The 19,160-nt window shown below is 37.5% G+C and overlaps 1 protein-coding gene across 3 annotated transcripts in view; it reads right to left on the bottom strand.

Annotated features, from left to right (window-relative positions):
* FGF14 (fibroblast growth factor 14) overlaps positions 1 to 19,160 on the bottom strand; it is a 378,674-nt gene that overhangs the window by 86,026 nt on the left and 273,488 nt on the right. For all 3 annotated transcript variants that reach the window (XM_060769574.2, XM_060769575.2, XM_060769573.2), the window contains 2 exons: positions 12,246 to 12,356; positions 6,059 to 6,162 (listed from right to left, as the gene is read on the bottom strand). In XM_060769574.2, coding sequence (XP_060625557.1) covers positions 6,059 to 6,162; positions 12,246 to 12,356 — 215 coding nt within the window. The remainder of the gene's footprint in view (positions 1 to 6,058; positions 6,163 to 12,245; positions 12,357 to 19,160) is intronic.

Here is a 19,160-nt window from a genome sequence, read left to right as displayed (position 1 = left end):
GTCAACCAGTTCTGATGGGGTTACACTCTCCCTGAAAGACTGTGTCTGCAGCCTGGGATCTGTCTCTCTAAATGTCAGCCCAGGTTGATGCAACAGTCAGGAGTGCTTACTACCAGCCTCGGCTGATATGCCAGCTGCACTCCTTCCTAGATTTGGAGGATCTAAAGATAGTAGTGCATGAACTGGTTCCTTTACTAGCAAGTGCCTCAAGAAGTATAAAGTATAATGCTGGCTTAAAGCCAACCTTAAAAACTGTGGCATAGACACCAAGAACTGGGAAATCCTGGCCCTTGAGTGCTCTAACGAGAGGTCAGCTGTGAACAACAGTGCTGCAGATTTCAAAGAGGCACAAATGGGGGGGGGGGGAGGAAGAAGCATTCCAAGAGGAAAGGACGTCAAGCCAACCCTGACCGGGACTGCTTTCCACGTGGAAACCAATGCCCTCACTGCAGGAGAACATGCAGATCAAAAATAGGGCTTCACAGCCACCTACGGACCCACCGTAAGACACTAAACTTCAAGGACTAACATTCTCAGGCTACGAGGGATAACCTAAGTCAAGAAGTATAACAGGGCAGCAATCATCAACACTCCACCAGTTGTAAAAAGTGAATACAACACAGCAAACCATCAGAAATAGAAATAAGTAGCAATGAAAAAAGCATCCCATACCCAAAACCCATTAATACATGATACAAAATGTGTATGGAGCTGGGGTAAGGTGCTCACAGGAAAGAGACTGAATAGTGGTCCATGCCACCTTATAAAGACAGTCACATGCCACTCTACAATGATGCTTCTGGAGACAACTGTGGCATCCTTCTTTGTGTAAGCTGTGAAAGAGAAGGCAAATTAACCCCATCTAAGCATTGGAAGTGAAATTCTTCTTCTAGTACTCAACGACCAGTAAGAGGTAGAACCAGAAGTTCTGTTTTTTTAAAGAGAAATATCCACAATGCTGTCAAAATAGTGAAATACTACAAGTAACTAGTAGTGTTATTTCTTTGGCTAAGGCCACATTTCATGAAATATACAAAATGATCTTGAGATTATTTGACTAACCCATTTTCTAGGATGCTAGCAGATATCTTTGCATACTTATTCAGACTAACAGAGCTATATGTTTGAATTCTACCACTTTGTGAAGTAAAGTTTGGCTACGTATGTAACATGGGCAGAGGGCATTGGAGATGCAGGGACCTGCAAAGTGGTGAAGTCGTTTTAGCAGACAGGACTTCCCACAGGATTTCAAGCCTTTCCACCTCTGATTCTGGTTGAAAATGATGTGAAAACTGCTATTCTCATAGTATGTGTCAACATTTCTAGTTCTAGTCTTCTATCTGTCATTTAACTGCGATGAGTCAAGTGTCCCAGACAGTGTGCTGAATCTAAATTATGTTTGTACCTTGCAGATTGCATATCAGTAGTCTTACTAGTTGTTTATACAGCTTAAAATAATTGGAATTAATTCCAAGACGCATGTTAAACTTCCTGTCGCTCAAGATTAATGAATCTATCTATGTTAAAGTTTTGCCAAATATAAGTTTGATGGTATTATCATCCCCACCATCAATTGTGGATGTTTGGTTTTGATTTATGTTATTATAGAATTTTGTCTGACTACGTGTAATTTAATTTATTGATGTTAGGTTTTAATTTGATGTTAGGTTTTAATGTTACTTTTATATTTGGGGTTTTTCTGGGATCTTATGTTAGTATCGTGTTTTATGTAGGCATTGAATGTTTGTCATTGTTATGTTGGAATCCACCAAGTCCCCTTGGGGAGACAGGGCAGAATACAAATAATGATGATGATAATGATGATGATGATTACTATTATTTACCATACTGTGAGTGAATGCAGTTTGAGGAAACAGGAAAATGATCATGCAAGCTACTTATATCTATATTTTGACAACCCTTCTTTCCAACTTTGAAAATGTGAGCCCCCCCCCCCCCCCCCCACACACACACACACCATTTTTTGCCATTTGCTAAATCCTCCACCCAATGTGGCAAATGGTTATGCTAGATACAGGAATTCTGTAAACTGAGATTCAAATTTTTTTAAAGTTTTGATTTTCCCTTCATATAGTACTGCCTGGTTCTACATTCCAGGGATTTTTACAAGATCCCTCCAAATGTGTCTTTAAAATGCTGTTTTTTGTTACAAATTATGCATGGCAGGTGGCTAAAACCTGGGGAACTCCTCTGGTCACATCTGAATTTCGTAATAAAACAGTACTCTCGAGAACTAAACTGTCCTATCTTCCTGAATAAGGATTAATGTTAAAACTTAATTTTATTGGATTGGAAACTAGGTTTAGTCGGATTAATTTAAATTCCATTGTTTTCAGGTGAGAGGGGCATACTAAGTATGGCTAAGCTTTGATCCAATCAATTCTGTTTGAGACTGAATGAAAATGAAGTGACCAAACAATACATGCATCCATCTATTGTTAAAATTGGATTTTCAAATTTTACATTTCATTCTTCACCAAATATAAAAATGGGAAAAAAGAAAGCACAGATTCACACAAAAGGCTTGTAGCATACCAGTAAAATGTTATTCTTCTTTGTCTGCTTTGATCAGTTCAATTGCATCCAGTTCCACAAACTATTTTTGGAAAAATCATTTTCAGAAACAAACTGTCATGTGGCATTGGGGAAGGATGCTGATTAGGATAGTTTGGATGGGTAGGGGTATCTAAAGAAAAAAGGAAGGAAGGAAGGAACAAAGACAGACAGAAAGACCCACTGGAACAAGTGTCATGGTGCCTTTCAAATTGGCTGTCTTTTTTCTACATTCATCCATGGAATCATACTATTTTAGAATGGGGAGGGCCTTTGGAGACATTTAATTCAGTGCTGGGAAACTGTGGCAGGGAACAGCAGTCTAAGATTTTCACCATCAGCTTAACACACTAGTATGAGCCAAAAAAATGTATCTGGACATTTTGGACTTGGAGATTTTGATGGTTTGATTGGTTATAATCTCCCACTTGAACAAACTATTGACCTTTTACAAGCATTTTTGACTGAAGAAAATGTGGGTGAAAGAGCAATGGAAGAGAGTGAGAACCTCATGTGGCCCACAGGTTACACTTCACCTGCCCTAAGTCCAAAGATTTGCTCATTGCAGGAAATGTGTAACTACATACACTGTAGAGATTCTACACCTCTGGCAGGTCTTGTTTATTTTATTGTAAATTGCCATAAACATAGAAAAAATCTATTTTATGTGCAGGGTAGTTACTTACTGTGCAGTGATTTTTCTGTGCAGAAACCTTGTTTACTGCAGAGAAATGTTTGCTGTCCAGAAAATGTACAAAAGTGCAATTTTTTTACACAAAATGTTTCCACAACTGTGAATAGTTTTCAAACTGTACAGGTTTTAACAACTGGTTTCAGTGAGGAGAGGAAAAGTAAAATTATATATTCTTAGCTGAAATATTGGAAGCTAAGAAGATTTGCATCCCTGCTTCCAGTTAAATATGATTGGGAATGCAATATCTTACTGAAAGATGCCTCAATGAATCTGCCATTTATGTTCTTATTAACAGTTGATGAAGCCAGTTGTGTGTGAAGTTTATAACATGAGCACACTATAATAGCCACTCAAATTAATGGCACATCTTATTGACTGCTGAGCATTAGCTTCCTTATAATTAACTGAAGGGCAATAGTTCAGTATCGTACTTACTCTAGAAAGTCACCCTGTAACTTCAAATGGGTTATGTCAATGTTCTCCACATCCTGAATTCTGAGTATTAAAATTCAACTTTCAGAATAATCAAACTGATGGTGTGCCATTTAAAAACAACAGCTACATCTGAATTGTAAATAATCACCTAAATCTGCAAAATGTTCTTCTCCTCTGTTGAATGTCCATGCTTTAAAAAAAATAAAGGTTGATAGCTTCCTCCATAGACTCCTGTTATGACATCATGTTTTTGCATTTGCAATTAATCCATCTTTCTTTTCCAAAAAAATTAGGAAAACAATTCTTTATAGTACCATGTATTTACTATTGACTTATTGGGGAACTATAATAAATTAAGTCATTTTTTCCAAGACACACCAGGCTACTTCAACAGTAACTTTTCAAGTGTGAAGCTTGCTTTCACTTGTGTGCACATAGGTGCCTTCATACAATCTATATTCAAATGTGGCATTGCTATTCCAGTTGTTATGTTGCTTTCAGAAAGACTGACACTGCCTGGAATGGAATATTCGAAAGAGCATACTACACAGTGTTAGAATCTCCTTGTATGTATCTTCTATTCCACAAAATTATGCACTACCTGTCAATCTATTTTTTTAAATAGAAATAATATTTGGGAGTGTATTTACCTCAAAAATGATAGCGAACACTGAAACATTATGGACAAATAAATATATATGCATACATGTCTCCCAACACTACCAAGTAGAAAATATTGCCGCCATGTGACTGAAGTGAATTCTTTCATAGGCATGTCGACATACATGCATATATTCAAAATGGATTTATCAGGATAGCTAAGCTTAAAAAACAATTAAAGCCTTCTTCAGTTGTGAGATATGGACCCTTTAATATTGCTGCCTCCCTATGACATATTCAATGTTGTACTAAGGAACACAGATATTCCATATGCCAAGCTTCAATGTATAACGGAGGGGTGCTGTATGATACCAATTTTTATCTTGATGACATTTCATTTATTAGAACATTCCCTTCTAATTAACTGTCATCCATTCAAAACAAACTGAATATTATTCTTCAGAGTTTCTGGAGCTTTAAAATGTGTCTAATGTTCCTTTAAATGAAATAAATCATTACATTGGTAATTGAAGCGACTTTTCAGATAAGATGTACAGAGAGACAGCATGTAATAACAAGCACCTTCCCTAGTAAAGAATGTTCTTTACACTTACTCTATGATTCATTGAGGGGCTCACACAATTGGAAGGAGGCTGCATGTATCCCAAGTCAGATAAAGCATGGAATGCATAAGCATATGCTATGGGCATAATGAATGGTCCATCTCCAGCAATAGGTTTCTGCATACATCACCCTCAGTGAATGAATGAATGACTGAATGAATGAGACTCTCAATCGTTTGCTGTTGTGTTCATATAGTTAAATCCAAGGCATAGTATTTATTCTGTTCAGCTCAATAAAAATCAAATGAATTTGTAGCCTTGGCTGCATTTTGCCCATGGAAAATAGCTGCCAGATGTATCTTTTGCTACCTTCTGTTTTTGTTAATGCTGTAAGGAATTCATAATGTACATCTGGTCTGCTCAGAACCTTTTCAAAATAGGAACATCACATTCTGTCTCCATAACAATAAAATGAATTTAATCATATAAAATATTCACTTGACTAACACACAAATACAATAAAACACAGACAAGAGCTTACTATATCTTTATAGGGTGGTTCTGAATAGTCTATACAATGTATTATCTACCTTTTTTATACATGCAATATTATCCATTTTCTTCATTTTTTCTGAAGTATTTCATTTCAGAAATAATCTTTTAGATTTCAAATAACATCTTTGCAGCCTTAGTACTGAAAGAATCTAATTTCTCTAATCACTCTGAAAAATGTTATTTTCAAATGATCTCATAGAGCAATTACATGGCCTTGTCTCCTGTGTTTCAGTGCTGAAATGGGAGCTGCTGCAATAAATTCCATTCACATATCAAAAAAGAAATCGAGGTAATCAAAAGGTTTGGAAAACCTACTTTTGGAACTAAGATTCCTATAGCCCCCAAGCCAGTATGGCTAATGGCTATGCCAACCACAGGATTCTGGAGTTGCAGTCCAAAAAGTGGGCTTTTAAAAACACATGTCCTAGGACACAATGGAAAAACCTATCCTACAACTCACACTGCATCAGTGCAAACCTTTCTTGATATATCCAGAACTTTATTATAAACCTCCAAGTGTTTGGAACTACAGAGAGCATTTTCTGATCTGTCATCCATTTCAAACCTGGAAGATGTTATATGAACGAAATCCGACATAGAGTAACTTAACAGTCAATAATCATGGCATTTTACTTACTGATGTATAAAGGAAACCTTCTCCATTTAAGGCTATATACAAGCCTGTTTTTACACCCTGGATAGCAACAACTCGAAGTCCCACTGGTATAAGGTTGAACAATGCTGTAAAATAAAATAAAGATCTGTCACAGGTTCATAAAGAAAAAATATCATAACAATGCATAGTTGATTATGGAGACATGAAAATAAGGATTACAGCATTGTATATGAATGCTGTACATTCATACAATACATTGTACATGAAATCTGTTGGTATGCCCACCATGCTACCATGAAGAAAGGGTTTGCTGGAATCTATAATGATCTGGGATGGTTTTCTTATGTTAAACTCAAAATATACCATGGGCATTTTTTTTCCTTTTGAGACTCATAAAGGAGAAAAGTATGGGCTCAGTTGATTAATATATTTACAGTTCCCCTACTTCAGCAGAAAAATCCCAGAAGTCTAGAGGCCACATGTGTCCCATTATTCTGGAAGGCAATACCTAGTGCACCCATTATTTTGCCTCCAGTTTTTTCTCCAAATAACACAATTACCCTTCTGCCAAATTTCAACCACCTGACATGTCTTAGGTATATGGGTGGGAGAAGGGCTTATTTTGAAACTAGAAGTGAAAAACAAGCACAACCTATGAGGATGCTTGCCACAGATGCTGGCGAAACACCAGGAGAGAATGTTTCTAGAACATGGCCATACAACCCGAAAAACCTACAACTCAGAAAAACAGGCACTTTATTTGGAGGGGGCAGCCTTCCCCCCTCTAAAATTATGGCAAAAATTGGTAATTACTTTCTCTAAATATTGGGGTTTTTCACTCAGCCTGCTGTCTGTATTCTTCTTTTGTATGAGACATGGCGAACAGCATGGCATGCTCACCACTGAGAACAGGGACAAGCAACAGTTACATTTCATAATTTTAAAAATAGAGAAGCAGCCATTGTGTAGGTCCCTTCATCCCTAGCTGTAATTTTAAACCTGCACCAACTCAAATTGGATTTCTCCTTCTTACACTCCATCTCACACATATGAAATGTTTTGCCATGCTGGCTGAACATTGATCCTAGAATGGTAGGTGAGGGTGGCTTGACTTAACTTGTGTGTGCGTGCGTGGAATGGAGCTAGCAACCCCCCACCCCCACCCCGCTCCATTAAATTACCACACAAAATTGAATTGCCTGAAGTCTGACTTCAGAATGATAATATAAAAGTGTATGCATACATGTAAATGACATATTAAACTGATGTCTCTAATATAAAATGTCAAAAGCTAGATTTGCTTTTTGGATTTTTATCTGGGGGGGGGGAGGGATTTTTCAAGCCCATTGATGGTTGAATCCATGAACACATAATCCATGGATAGGAGGCCAACTGTATTCCCAATGGGGATGAAATAATGGATGTGAATGCCAGCATAATATTGGTAGATTTATTTCCAATTCCTTTTCTAATTAGATCCAAAATTATTTTTCTTTTTTTCAACAGCTGTCCACCGAGTTGACATTTTCACTAAGCTATCTACCACAACCTCAAGTATCCCCTTTGTGATCAGTCACTGCCAGCTCAGATCCCATCTGTGTAAAGGTGAAGTTTGAATTTTTGCTCCAATATACATCATTTTACACTTCTTTATGCTGAATTCATTTTATATTTTAATGCTCTTCCCTCCAGTTTAAAAGGAGTCCTTGATGCTTTTCACAATCAATTTATGTTATCACTACCTTAAATTATTCAGTGTCCTGAATAAACTATTCACTCCTAAAGGCAGCTTTTCCATCAGGAAATACTCATCACTTCATCTCTGATAGATAAACATCCTAAACATTTTCTTTTCACAGCCTTTTGTCTGCAATCCTGAGCATGCTAATATATCTTTTAAAAATTGCTTCAGAATGGCATACTGTCTTTCAGGATACCTTAATTGGCATTAAGGTCTCCTAATTGGCATTAGGAGACCGCAATGCCAGTTTTGCGTTCACTGGAAAGGATTTACATAAGTTTCCCCTTGCTTAATATATTTATTCTATGATTTAATTAATTCTCTAGTAATTGATTATTTTGTCACTTTTTTAGGACTGCCCAAGTTCCCCCTTCCGTCCCAAAAGTCTCTGTTTAAAATCCAGCCTGATGAAAAGGTTTTGGAAAACTGAAAGTTTGATTGTTGGGCAATTTTTGAAATTGCCCAACTGTGTATTTTAGAGCTGCTGCTTACTTCTTGTTGTGTGAAGATGAATATGCTATGTACATTAGAGAAAAAGAGAACAGAACAACAGTAGTATACACAGAGAAAATTAGGTTGGTTGATTAATCCTTTATGGGATTAGAAGATACTAAGGAAGAGTATGGCTTTCCAGTCTAAGGGTAACTTTGATAACGAAGGTTCTCTGCATCTTGTTTCTAATGGAAATTAGATTGCTCAAGCTGATATAGAATGAAGCAGATATATAAAACTCTGAAATCTCTGCAAGTAAACAGCATATTCATCTTTAGTCTTGTGCGGGCAACTGATCTTAGATGTTTTAATGAACTCCATTTCATTTAAGTTAAACTAAACAACCCCTGGGGAAAATAAGAGAAGACTTACAGGAATGCTGTCTCTAACACATACCTAAACAGCTCAGTAAAATAAAAAACAAAAAACACTGAAATGTTTAAACTCAGCATTGGACTTTTCTTCTTCTTCTTCTTCTTTTTTTTTTTTGCTATTAATGCGTTTTCTGTGCATACATGCTAGGGGTCCTTCTATATTGCAATATAATCCAGAATATCAAGTCAGATAATCTACATTATCTGCTTTGAACGAGATGATCTGAGTCTACACAGCCAAATAATCCAGTTCAAAGCAGATAATCTGGATTTCATATAGTTGTGTAGAAGGGCCTGGGCTAGCCACGTGGCAAAAAGCACACTCATCTGTGTCCATTGCTCCATTTAGAATGCCAAGCAATCCACCCATGTTTGCACCTTTGGTGTGGCAACAAAAAAGAAATAAAGTACTATCCTAGATAGACTGATCCTTAGTGATTACTTGTTTTGGGACTGATGGCCACTCTAATTAATCATTTTCCTTCTTATAAGGTTAGGGATTCTGTTGTCATACTGCCCACCGCACAGCACAACGGTCTCCCTTCCTGAGTTTGCTGAGGTGGTGTTGGGGCTGGTGTTGGAATTCACACAGCTTGTAATGCGGGGAGATTTCAACCTTAATGCTGTGGGTTCTTCCACATAGCCATATAACCCAGAATATCAAGGCAGATAATCCACAATATCTGCTTTGAATTGGGGTATCTGAGTCCACATTGCCATATAATTTGGTTCAGTGTGGCTTTTATACAGCTGTGTGGAAGGGGCCTGAGGCTACCGTGTTGGAAGCCACTCAGGATTTCATGTTTTCCATGTAAACCATAGGTCTGACCAAAGTGCTGTTTGGCCCCATTCTTGATGGTAAGTAAACTCTACACCTTGTTTTCTGTACAGGAAAGGATTGTGCTGATATGGAATGAAAGAGCTTTCTACTGTTCCATTGTCATGAACAGATCACTTCTTGGTCAGGTTTAGCCTTACTGGGGAAATGACCATGGTGGTGGTCTCAATTACTCTTACGTATCCCTTCTTACAGAATGGAACTAAACAAGCCCCCTGGTTTTCTAGGGAGCTGGCAGCAATGAAATGAGTGAGACTGAAAGTAGAGAAATAGTGGCAGAAAACCCAGAATGAGTCTGACTGAAAACAGGCTAAAATCGATCTCAAAGTTCATTTTGGGATAACAAGGGCCTATTTTTTTTTCTCACTGATGCTATTGCTCCTTCATAGAACCATTCAGCAGAGTTGTTTTGACTGGTCAGGGATCAGCTACAATCAGTCCTAAAGAAAAAGGTAAGCTTGCTTTAAAGAATTTACCCAACTGTGTGGTTTTCAAAGACTTCCTTGCAGCTGGGGGGAAAAAACTAAAACCACTGACAGCTTTCATTGAGAAGAAAATCAGAAAGGAATTACATTTTATTTTATAAGTCTTCTTGAAAGATAGAAAATGAGTGATAAGGGCTTCCACACATCATATGAGATGTTTTTGATCTCAGGGGTTCTAAAATGTTGATACAACCGTGCACCAGGAAAAAAGTATACTGACAGTAATTTTGTTTTTTTAATAACAGTGGAAATACACATGAACCCACTGTTTCCTAAGAATAGAGTGGCTTAAATTTAGAAGATATTTCTATACTTCCAGTAGCTACAATGGAGATTAGGGTTGGGCAGTACATCTTCTGGTTGAAAAGTAAAGTGTTTCTCTATTTATACCTGTGAAGATTATTATTTTAGAGCATTTTTAAATGGAAAAAAATAGAACTTCCCTCTCTGCTTTTTAAAAGATTATTTCCTCTATTTTAAATGACTCTGGACCAATATCAAATTACTTGTTTTTTACATGTTTATTTTTACTAAAGCTGCAAAGAGCCTACTATATTTTGTTACAGCTTTACATTAATTCTAAACATACTTCATGTTTCCTGTGCTCTTGGTTATGCTTTTTCCAGTCCTTAGTTGTCACTGTCCTTGACTTCATTTCCCTTCATTGCTATTTAATGTAATCAGGAAAGGCAACTTGTATGATTTCTCTCTATGACATCACAGTGTTGCATCTAATGTCAGAACTGTCTCTAAATAAAATTATGTGACCTGCCCGTGCCACTCTCAATTGGATTAAGTAGTATGAACAAATGTCTTCATTCACGAAGGTGAAAGCAAGGACAAAAACCGAGAAGAATGTTTAGCAAGGTTAACCTTTTCCAGAAATTTTGATGTGTACTAAATATGCTGAATCAGGCATGGGCAAACTCTGGCCCTCCAGGTATTTTAGACTTCAACTCCCACAATTACTGACAGCCGGTACCAGCTGTTAGGAATTGTGGGAGCTGAGGTCCAAAACACATGGAGGGCCAAAGTTTACCCATACCTGTGCTAAACTGTAAGGCAAACATAAAAAACTGAATATTGAGAGCATCTGAAATCTTAGCTGTGCTATTATACATGTTAAATAAGAGAAAATGAGAGCAAAACATCTGGGGAAAATGTTTTTAAGCGGCTTAAAATGTTACACAAGCATCATCTCAGTAACCTTAATACCATTATTATAATCTAGTTTAATATTACTATCTTTGTGTTACTATTGTAAGGACTGAGGCTGGAGGTCAGTGGATTAACTAAAGGCTTGCCTAGACTAGTTAAAGACCTTAGTTACAGACCCACTGCCAAGACACCACATCTGGAAGATAATCATCCTCAAGCTACGAAGGATTGCCTAAGTAAGTAAATAACCTATCTTAACCCTGGATCCAATACTGGCAGTCCTCACAATGCACAGCAACATGCAGTAAGTATCCTGAGGATTTCTGCCATTAACCTGACTTTGCTTAGTACTAAACAAAGTTGGGGATACTCTAGAGCAGTGGTGTCCAACCTTTGGTCCTTCTGGTGTTTTGGACTTCAGCAACAATTCCTGACCATTGGACAAGTTGGCCAGGGCTTCTGGGTGTGGCTTTTGGAGGCACTTCTCATCATTATAACAATTTTTAATTATTGTTATGCTTATAAATATTTCAGGGAAGGTGTCCATTAGTTACAATACAATACAAAACTTCATCACGGTCACTGACCAGCACAAAGGGGGGCACAAGCATTCTGGGAAGGGGAAACAAAGCTCCCCAGTGAAGCAGTTATTTTTAAAAAAAACAGATTAGAAAACAGTTTAAAATCACAGTTTAAAAACACAGGTTAATGTAGCAGGTATGGAAGTGAGGGGGGTGGACTTATATGAGGTATCAAAGCACTGGGCGTGTTGACTGAGTGTGTCCATGAGTTGTTGACTCGGCTGAAAACAGGGTTTGGAAATGGGTTTCTGTTTAGATTAGTAAAGATTTAAGGCACAGTTGAAATCATTTTGTTAAACAAGATGAGGTAAGACTCAAGTGAACATTATCAATATTTCCTGAAATCAGATGCTGCTTCTTATCCATAGTTGTTTGAAAATACATGCCTCCAAGAATACCCACCCATGCCTTTTCACTAAAATACACATCAAAAACATCAAAAGTCATAGAATAGTCAATAATACCTATGTGCACATCTTGGAATTGTTAACTCTACAATGTGTGAGTGGGGTGAACATTTTCCTAGAACAATCACTTACTGGAATTACTGCTGTCATCCTTGGTTCCATCGAGACTTCCATCGGGGTGCATTTGCAAGTAGTAGCCTTGCCTGCAATATAACCTGGTCACTATACCCTTGAGCTGGGGATCTGAAAGACAAACATATTGTGTCAGTAGCCTCAAAGCCATTTTGTGAGATATTTCTGTGTCTCTCTTTGAGAGGGACATCTATCGTAAAAGCAGCATGGCTACCTTTAAAGTTAACCTTTAAATTATTACAAATTCCTAATGGTCTATGCAGAATTTTATTAGTCATGTTGCTCCCACAGAGTTTGAAATTCAGAGAAAAACAATGCTTTTATCAGGAGGTGTTATTTATGTCCAACTCTTTCATGTTTCTCTACCACAAATGAACCATCCCATGCAGTCCTTAACAATAAGCCTTCAATATCTTCCTCTTTGAACAGCTGAGCTAATATCACACAGTGAGTTGACCAAAGTTTCAGTTAAGGAATCAAAGAGATGAGATGATTATCTTTATTCACTTTTATTGCTACCCAAGCTGTTAGTTCTCATATACTGCTTTCTCATTTTCACATTGACAAACATCACAATAATTTAAGATATGGTTTGTGTTTCTCTCAGAGGAGGGAATTCCTCTCAAGGGGGAAATCAACTATATTAGGTTAAACAGACTAATATGACAATGAATGGGTTTGGGCACATGAGATATTATGGCAACTAACACTAGGAACATACTATGAATAACTAACTAATAAATAACCTAATATGGTCTCTTAAAAAACAGAATTACTGAATGTTTTAAAAATCCCAACAGCACCAAAATTGATTTTTCACATCAAACACAAGCCTTTTATTTCTGTAAGGCATTATGACCATTTGCCTCAATTTCTCAATACGCGGCCATTTTTCTCTTTCTTTCTTTCTTTCTTTCTTTCTTTTTCTTTCTTTCAGCAATCTACAGCTCTTTATTCTAAACCTTTTCCTGTACAATATTAGGAAAGTTGCACAATCTACACCTTACTCTAACAACAAAGTTAATTGTTTTGCAATGTATACAGCAAAGTGAAGCCTTGCTGGTCTTTATTGTCATATTATGGCCACAGGGAGGAGGGAGCAAGCTTGTTTTCTGCTTCCTTGGAGACTAGGACGCGGAACAATGGCTTCAAACTACAAGAGAGGAGATTCCATCTGAACATGAGGAAGAACTTCCTGACTGTGAGAGCCGTTCAGCAGTGGAACTCTCTGCCCCAGAATGTGGTGGAGGCTCCTTCTTTGGAAGCTTTTAAACAGAGGCTGGATGGCCATCTGTCAGGGGTGATTTGAATGCAATATTCCTGCTTCTTGGCAGGGGGTTGGACTGGATGGCCCATGAGGTCTCTTCCAACTCTTTGATTCTATGATTCTATGATTCTATGATTCTATGATTATATTTTATTTCTAGTTAGGAGTTTTCATAATTATTATATTTTCACAGGTTTTAAATAAAGGTAGTATAAACCAGAGAATATGGGTTAACACATTGACCAATGGATAATGCAACTTTTCATATTCACATTATTCACAAATAAACATATTTATTAATAAGGAGTTATATGTATGCAGTTCTTAAAGAAGCATAGTATACTAAACATTTTGGATTGGAGCCAGAAATACATAATCAGAAGACATTCTGGCTATAGAATTGTTCTGACCTAGTAGAAGACATCCTACAACACAGACAAAGCTCTGGCATTCATTTGAAATACCGTCCAAGGACCTGTCCTGGAGAGATTGTAGAATACTTTGTGCTAATGGAAGCCTCAATATTTCAGTTTCACGTTCTCGTGTTCCAGGATTTCCAAATCCTGTAATCATCCTTTCTACTACCAATTAGTAGCTAGTACAATTGAGGGCCCCTAGATATCTTTAGACTGAAACTCTCTAAAATATCATTATCGGCTCTACTGGCAAGGGATCTAGGCAATTCCACACAGAAACAAATAGCCCAATTTTCCATACCTCACCTATTTGAGTTGAACCTCCAGATTCAACCCCTTAAAGCTTTTATTGTCAGAACTACTTAAAGTTAATACTATAGAAGGCATGTTGAGGAAAGGGGAATCAAAATCCTTTTTTTTTATTATTTGAATGTACATTTTATGAGGCAATACTAAAATAAGTGATATCTTGTTTCTTGCATCATGTAGAGGTGACAGTTATACTAACAATGCTTTCTGAAAAATAAGGTCAATTGTTTTTCAATGGGATTTGCTCCCAAGCAAGTTTGTTTGCACTAGAAATTATGGGGTTCTCTGAGTACTTTAGGCTGCACTTCCCAGCAACCCTAGCTGTCACAGTCAGTGGTGAAGAATGTTGGGAGCTATGATATCTCCACATCATAGTGGCCACACACTTCTCAGCTTGTATTGCAATCTTTATTTACATTTACCTAAATGTATTATCAATAAATACAGCTGAACTTATTTTGAACTAAACAGACACAGGGCAGGGCTGCACAATGCTTTATCTTAAATCACATTCTATGAATTTGCGGATAGAACCTTATGATTTCATTGACCACTAGCCAACTGTAGCTCCAAATACCTACAGGGCCACAGGTTATGCAGGAGACTATAAACATAGTGTGGAAGGTGTAACTTCTTATATTTATTTAATATTAAATTTAAACATTTTAAAAACTTTATTATTTTGTTACTCTGCTCATGAAGAAAAGCATCAATCAAAATTACCTTCAAGTATGCAAACCTTTGACTTATGGTTGCTTTTTTAAAGTATTGTTAAGTACAACAGTTCAATAGAGTTTGTTCCCAGCATGTTAAATGGCATTGCACATTTTAAATTATGTTATGTATGGCATATAATGAAATGGCTAGGACCAAACTAGAGTGTTGTTGTTCATTCATACAGTCGTCTCCGACTCTTCGTGACCTCATGGACCAGTCCACGCCAGAGCTCCCTGTCGGCCGACACCACCCCCAGCTCCTTCAAGGTCAGTCCAGTCACTTCAAGGATGCCATCCATCCATCTTGTCCCTGGTCGGCCCCTCTTCCTTTTGCCTTCCACTTTCCCTAGCATAATTGTCTTCTCTAGGCTTTGCTGTCTCCTCATGATGTGGCCAAAGTACTTCAACTTTGTCTCTAGTATCCTTCCCTCCAGTGAGCAGTCGGGCTTTATTTCCTGGAGGATGGACTGGTTGGATCTTCTCGCAGTCCAAGGCACTCTCAGCACTTTCCTCCAGCACCACAGCTCAAAAGCATCGATCTTCCTTCGCTCAGCCTTCCCTAAGGTCCAGCTCTCACATCCGTAGGTTACTACAGGGAATACCATGGCTTTGACTAGGCGGATCTTTGTTGCCAGTCTGATGTCTCTACTCTTTATTATTTTATCGAGATTGGACATTGCTCTCCTCCCAAGAAGTAAGCGTCTTCTGATTTCCTGGCCACAGTCTGCATCTGCAGTAATCTTTGCACCTAGAAATACAAAGTCTGTCACAGCCTCCACGTTTTCTCCCTCTGTTTCCCAGTTGTCAATCATTCTTGTTGCCATAATCTCAAACTAGAGTAGATCCAACAAATTACTGAAATTTATGGAAATTTGGATTTCTCTGAAATCCTATGGGCTTATGTCTTCAGATTCAGGATTAAAGGATAACTGCTGTATTTCTCTTGTTGTTTCTTATAACTTAAAATGTGAGATATTGTAAGTTGAAAATGTAGCTGAACTAACCCCCAAAGGAACAATCTCATCCATTTTTCCTTTTGCTGTGTGCAATACAATACAATATTATTTTTGTATCTTTATACTGAGGACACAATCAGCGAAGAACCCACATCCCATTCATGGAAGTCTAAAGTTGTAAGACGTCAACCCTCCATGGAAATTTAATGTAATCCATTTTAATTTAGTCATATCCTGTAAGGACAGAGGCAGTGTGAAATGACAGATCCATTAGTCAACATACCCAAAATTGTATAGACTCTAACCAATATGCAGTTGCATATTGCGTGAACATAAAATAAGGAGTATTCATAAAGGAGAAACTACATATATAAAGAACAGAAGGGTAACAAAAAGATGTCCATTTACAAGAGCATATACCTCACTAAAAAGAATTCAGATAGTTCACTCTTTTTATATAAGATAGTGATTTCTGGGTTTTTTTGTGCATGTCACTCATCTCTGTGACAGCTTCAGATAAGCTTCCCATAAATCAAAGCTTCGCATAAAGAGGAAGTGACAATGGAAGTGTATAGGCTAGAGAACATTGGCACAATTTTGCACCTGGCAATTCTACCTATATCAGGGACTAATGCAATTCATTTGGAAACAGCCTTTCGGAGGCCCCTTTAGAATATTAATTTGCAAAGCACCTGGGAAAATTCCATAGAAAATAAGGTATTCCGGATCATCAGTGAGCAGCTCAGTAGGGAAAGGACAGCAGCCTAATTTGCAATGCTAAGTACAGAATTCTGAACCACAGCCAATTTCATATAGTTATGTACAGGAAGCTTCTTCTATAATACAGAGTGGCAGGGTTCCTTAACTTATTATTAACTTCATTTACTCCTTGCCAGAATGCATAAAAGCACATGAAATGAAGTGGTGTATTCTTTCTGGTTAGATATGCAGAAGCATCACTCCAAAGTGCGGCTGGCATATTCACAGAACGTTGTACACTCTATGTGGTCCAATTTCTGGTTAATATATGAACTGTAAAAAAATATGGGAAGGAACCATTCACATTACTTGTATACAATTTTACATTTGCTTGTACTGACAGGCAGAAACAGCACTAGCATACAGAAGGAGGACGTGAACATTCAACAATCTGGCTGGGGGGAAAGAGAGGGCGTAAGAACAAGAAAAATGAAATCTACTCCCTTCCAAACTGATTAGCCAGGAATTTGCAATATATGTCACACATAAGAATTATAGAGCAGCTCGGGTCAACCTTTGTTTTTAATTTGTGGATTGTGCCAAAATGAAAGGCTTTTCCAGTCTGTCTTACAGCAGAGTTTGGCAATGCACACCTACCCTCATCATCTCCTGCTGCTATCACTCTGTGAAAAGCAATCAATTAAAAATAAACGATAAAGCCTTGCCAAGTACAGACAAAAGGGTTTGTGCTGTGATTATACATATACAGGAGGAATCACTGATTTAAGCTAAGCAGATGTACTGCTGCACATACAAAATAGAAAAGACACCTAGCTCTCCAACTAAGATTATTGTATTACCAATGGAAGGGTTTTCACTTATTCTACTTTTCCCCATTAATGCCTTGTTTGGAGAGTGAAAGGCCTGGCACAGCAGGGATGAATGAAAATGGAGAGCATATCTTCCAACATTTCACAAATGAAAACTGGGATATATGTGGTCAAGCAACATCAAGTGCAATATTACAAATGTTATTAATGAGGTTAGGTAGAAGAGGCTGTAACAGTTTGCTTTGCCTTAGCCTATTGGGAAATATTCTTCGCTCTCATTTCCCCTCCTCTCTGTTGAAATAATTAAGGACAAACTACTTTTGCACTTTGAACTCAGCTTGCACCAAATGAAGCAAGCTGAGAGAAGAAGGGAATGCAGAAACATTTTTAATGCAGTTGAAAAAATGGGAGCTAAAAAATTGGGACAGTTACAGGCTATCTGAATAGGATGAGTAAAAAAAAGGTATCCATATACCCCAAAACTGTATCTCCAGTTGCACAAATTTGCAGGGTAGCAAAATTACACCATTCTTCTGATCCTAAGGTTCTTCCCAACACTACTTATATATTTTCCATGTCAGAAGCAACTTGAGAAACTGCAAGCAATTTAGAGTTTTCTGGGGGTTTTTTCCCCTTTGCCTTCACACCCACCAGTTGTGAGAAATCAGTTTGGAAAATTCAGGCAACTGCTTGTGTCACTCTGAAGTGTCTGTAATAAACAGAAGGGTAGAATAAGCAGCAACACAGGTATGAAAAGTAGCAAAAAAAAATAAGGGAACTTTTCACACTTTATAATTATAGCACTATGGTTCTACTTTTACTGACACAGTGACAACCTATAGAATCACAGAAGAGATACTTAGAATTATCTGCCAGGGAATTCCTCTAGCACTACAGATCCCAGGATTACAATAAGATGCATCCATGACTGCTAAAATGAAATCAGAGTGCTACAATTTTGTGGTGTGTAAGGGCTCTAGGAAGAGTAATACCGAAAAACCTGTAAATAGGTGACTGGCATCATTTTGAGGATAAGAACAAAGGTCATATCGAAAACAGGGAGAATGGGTGAGTCCCACTGCATGTCTGTCCAAACCTCGGGCCCTTGAGAGATTTGGCATCAGGTCTTACAAGGATAGCCAAGGATTCCAACAATAACTTGGCAGGATCAAATAAAAATACGGCCAGCTTTCCCTGGCATTTGCAGTCAGTGGTAAACATTTAGGGTAACAAAATTCTGGATTCATTGTTTATTATTATTATTATTATTATTATTATTATTATTATTATCTTTATTCTTATATCCTGCCACTATTTCTGAAGGGACTCAGGGTGGCTTACAGATGGCACAAAGTGCCTAAAAACAAACATAAAAGTGAACACAATAAAAAATACAATAAAACACATGCACATATAAAAACATCAAATAAAACTTCATCCCACTACACTCACTGCTGCACCCAGCTATGCAGTGTCTGGATGTGTGTGTGTGTGTGTGTGTGTGTGTGTATAGGGGGGGAAGGAGTAAGCAAAATTCCAAACACTTCAATTCCCAAGCATTTAAATTATCTCTCCCTTCTTATTAGTGGATTTCACTGATTGAAATCAACTTAATTTAAATGTTTAAATAAATGCATCACATTCCACAGATTCCTTCTTGTAAAAGAGCATGGTTAAGGCCAGTGGAAGATTAATTTAGTTATTTTTGCTGAGACATGTTAA

This window comes from Anolis sagrei, chromosome 3, assembly GCF_037176765.1.
Source record: "Anolis sagrei isolate rAnoSag1 chromosome 3, rAnoSag1.mat, whole genome shotgun sequence".
Classification (NCBI taxonomy): domain Eukaryota; kingdom Metazoa; phylum Chordata; class Lepidosauria; order Squamata; family Dactyloidae; genus Anolis; species Anolis sagrei.
Note: the sequence above shows the minus strand (reverse complement) of the source record. Positions and strands in the feature narration are given on the sequence as shown.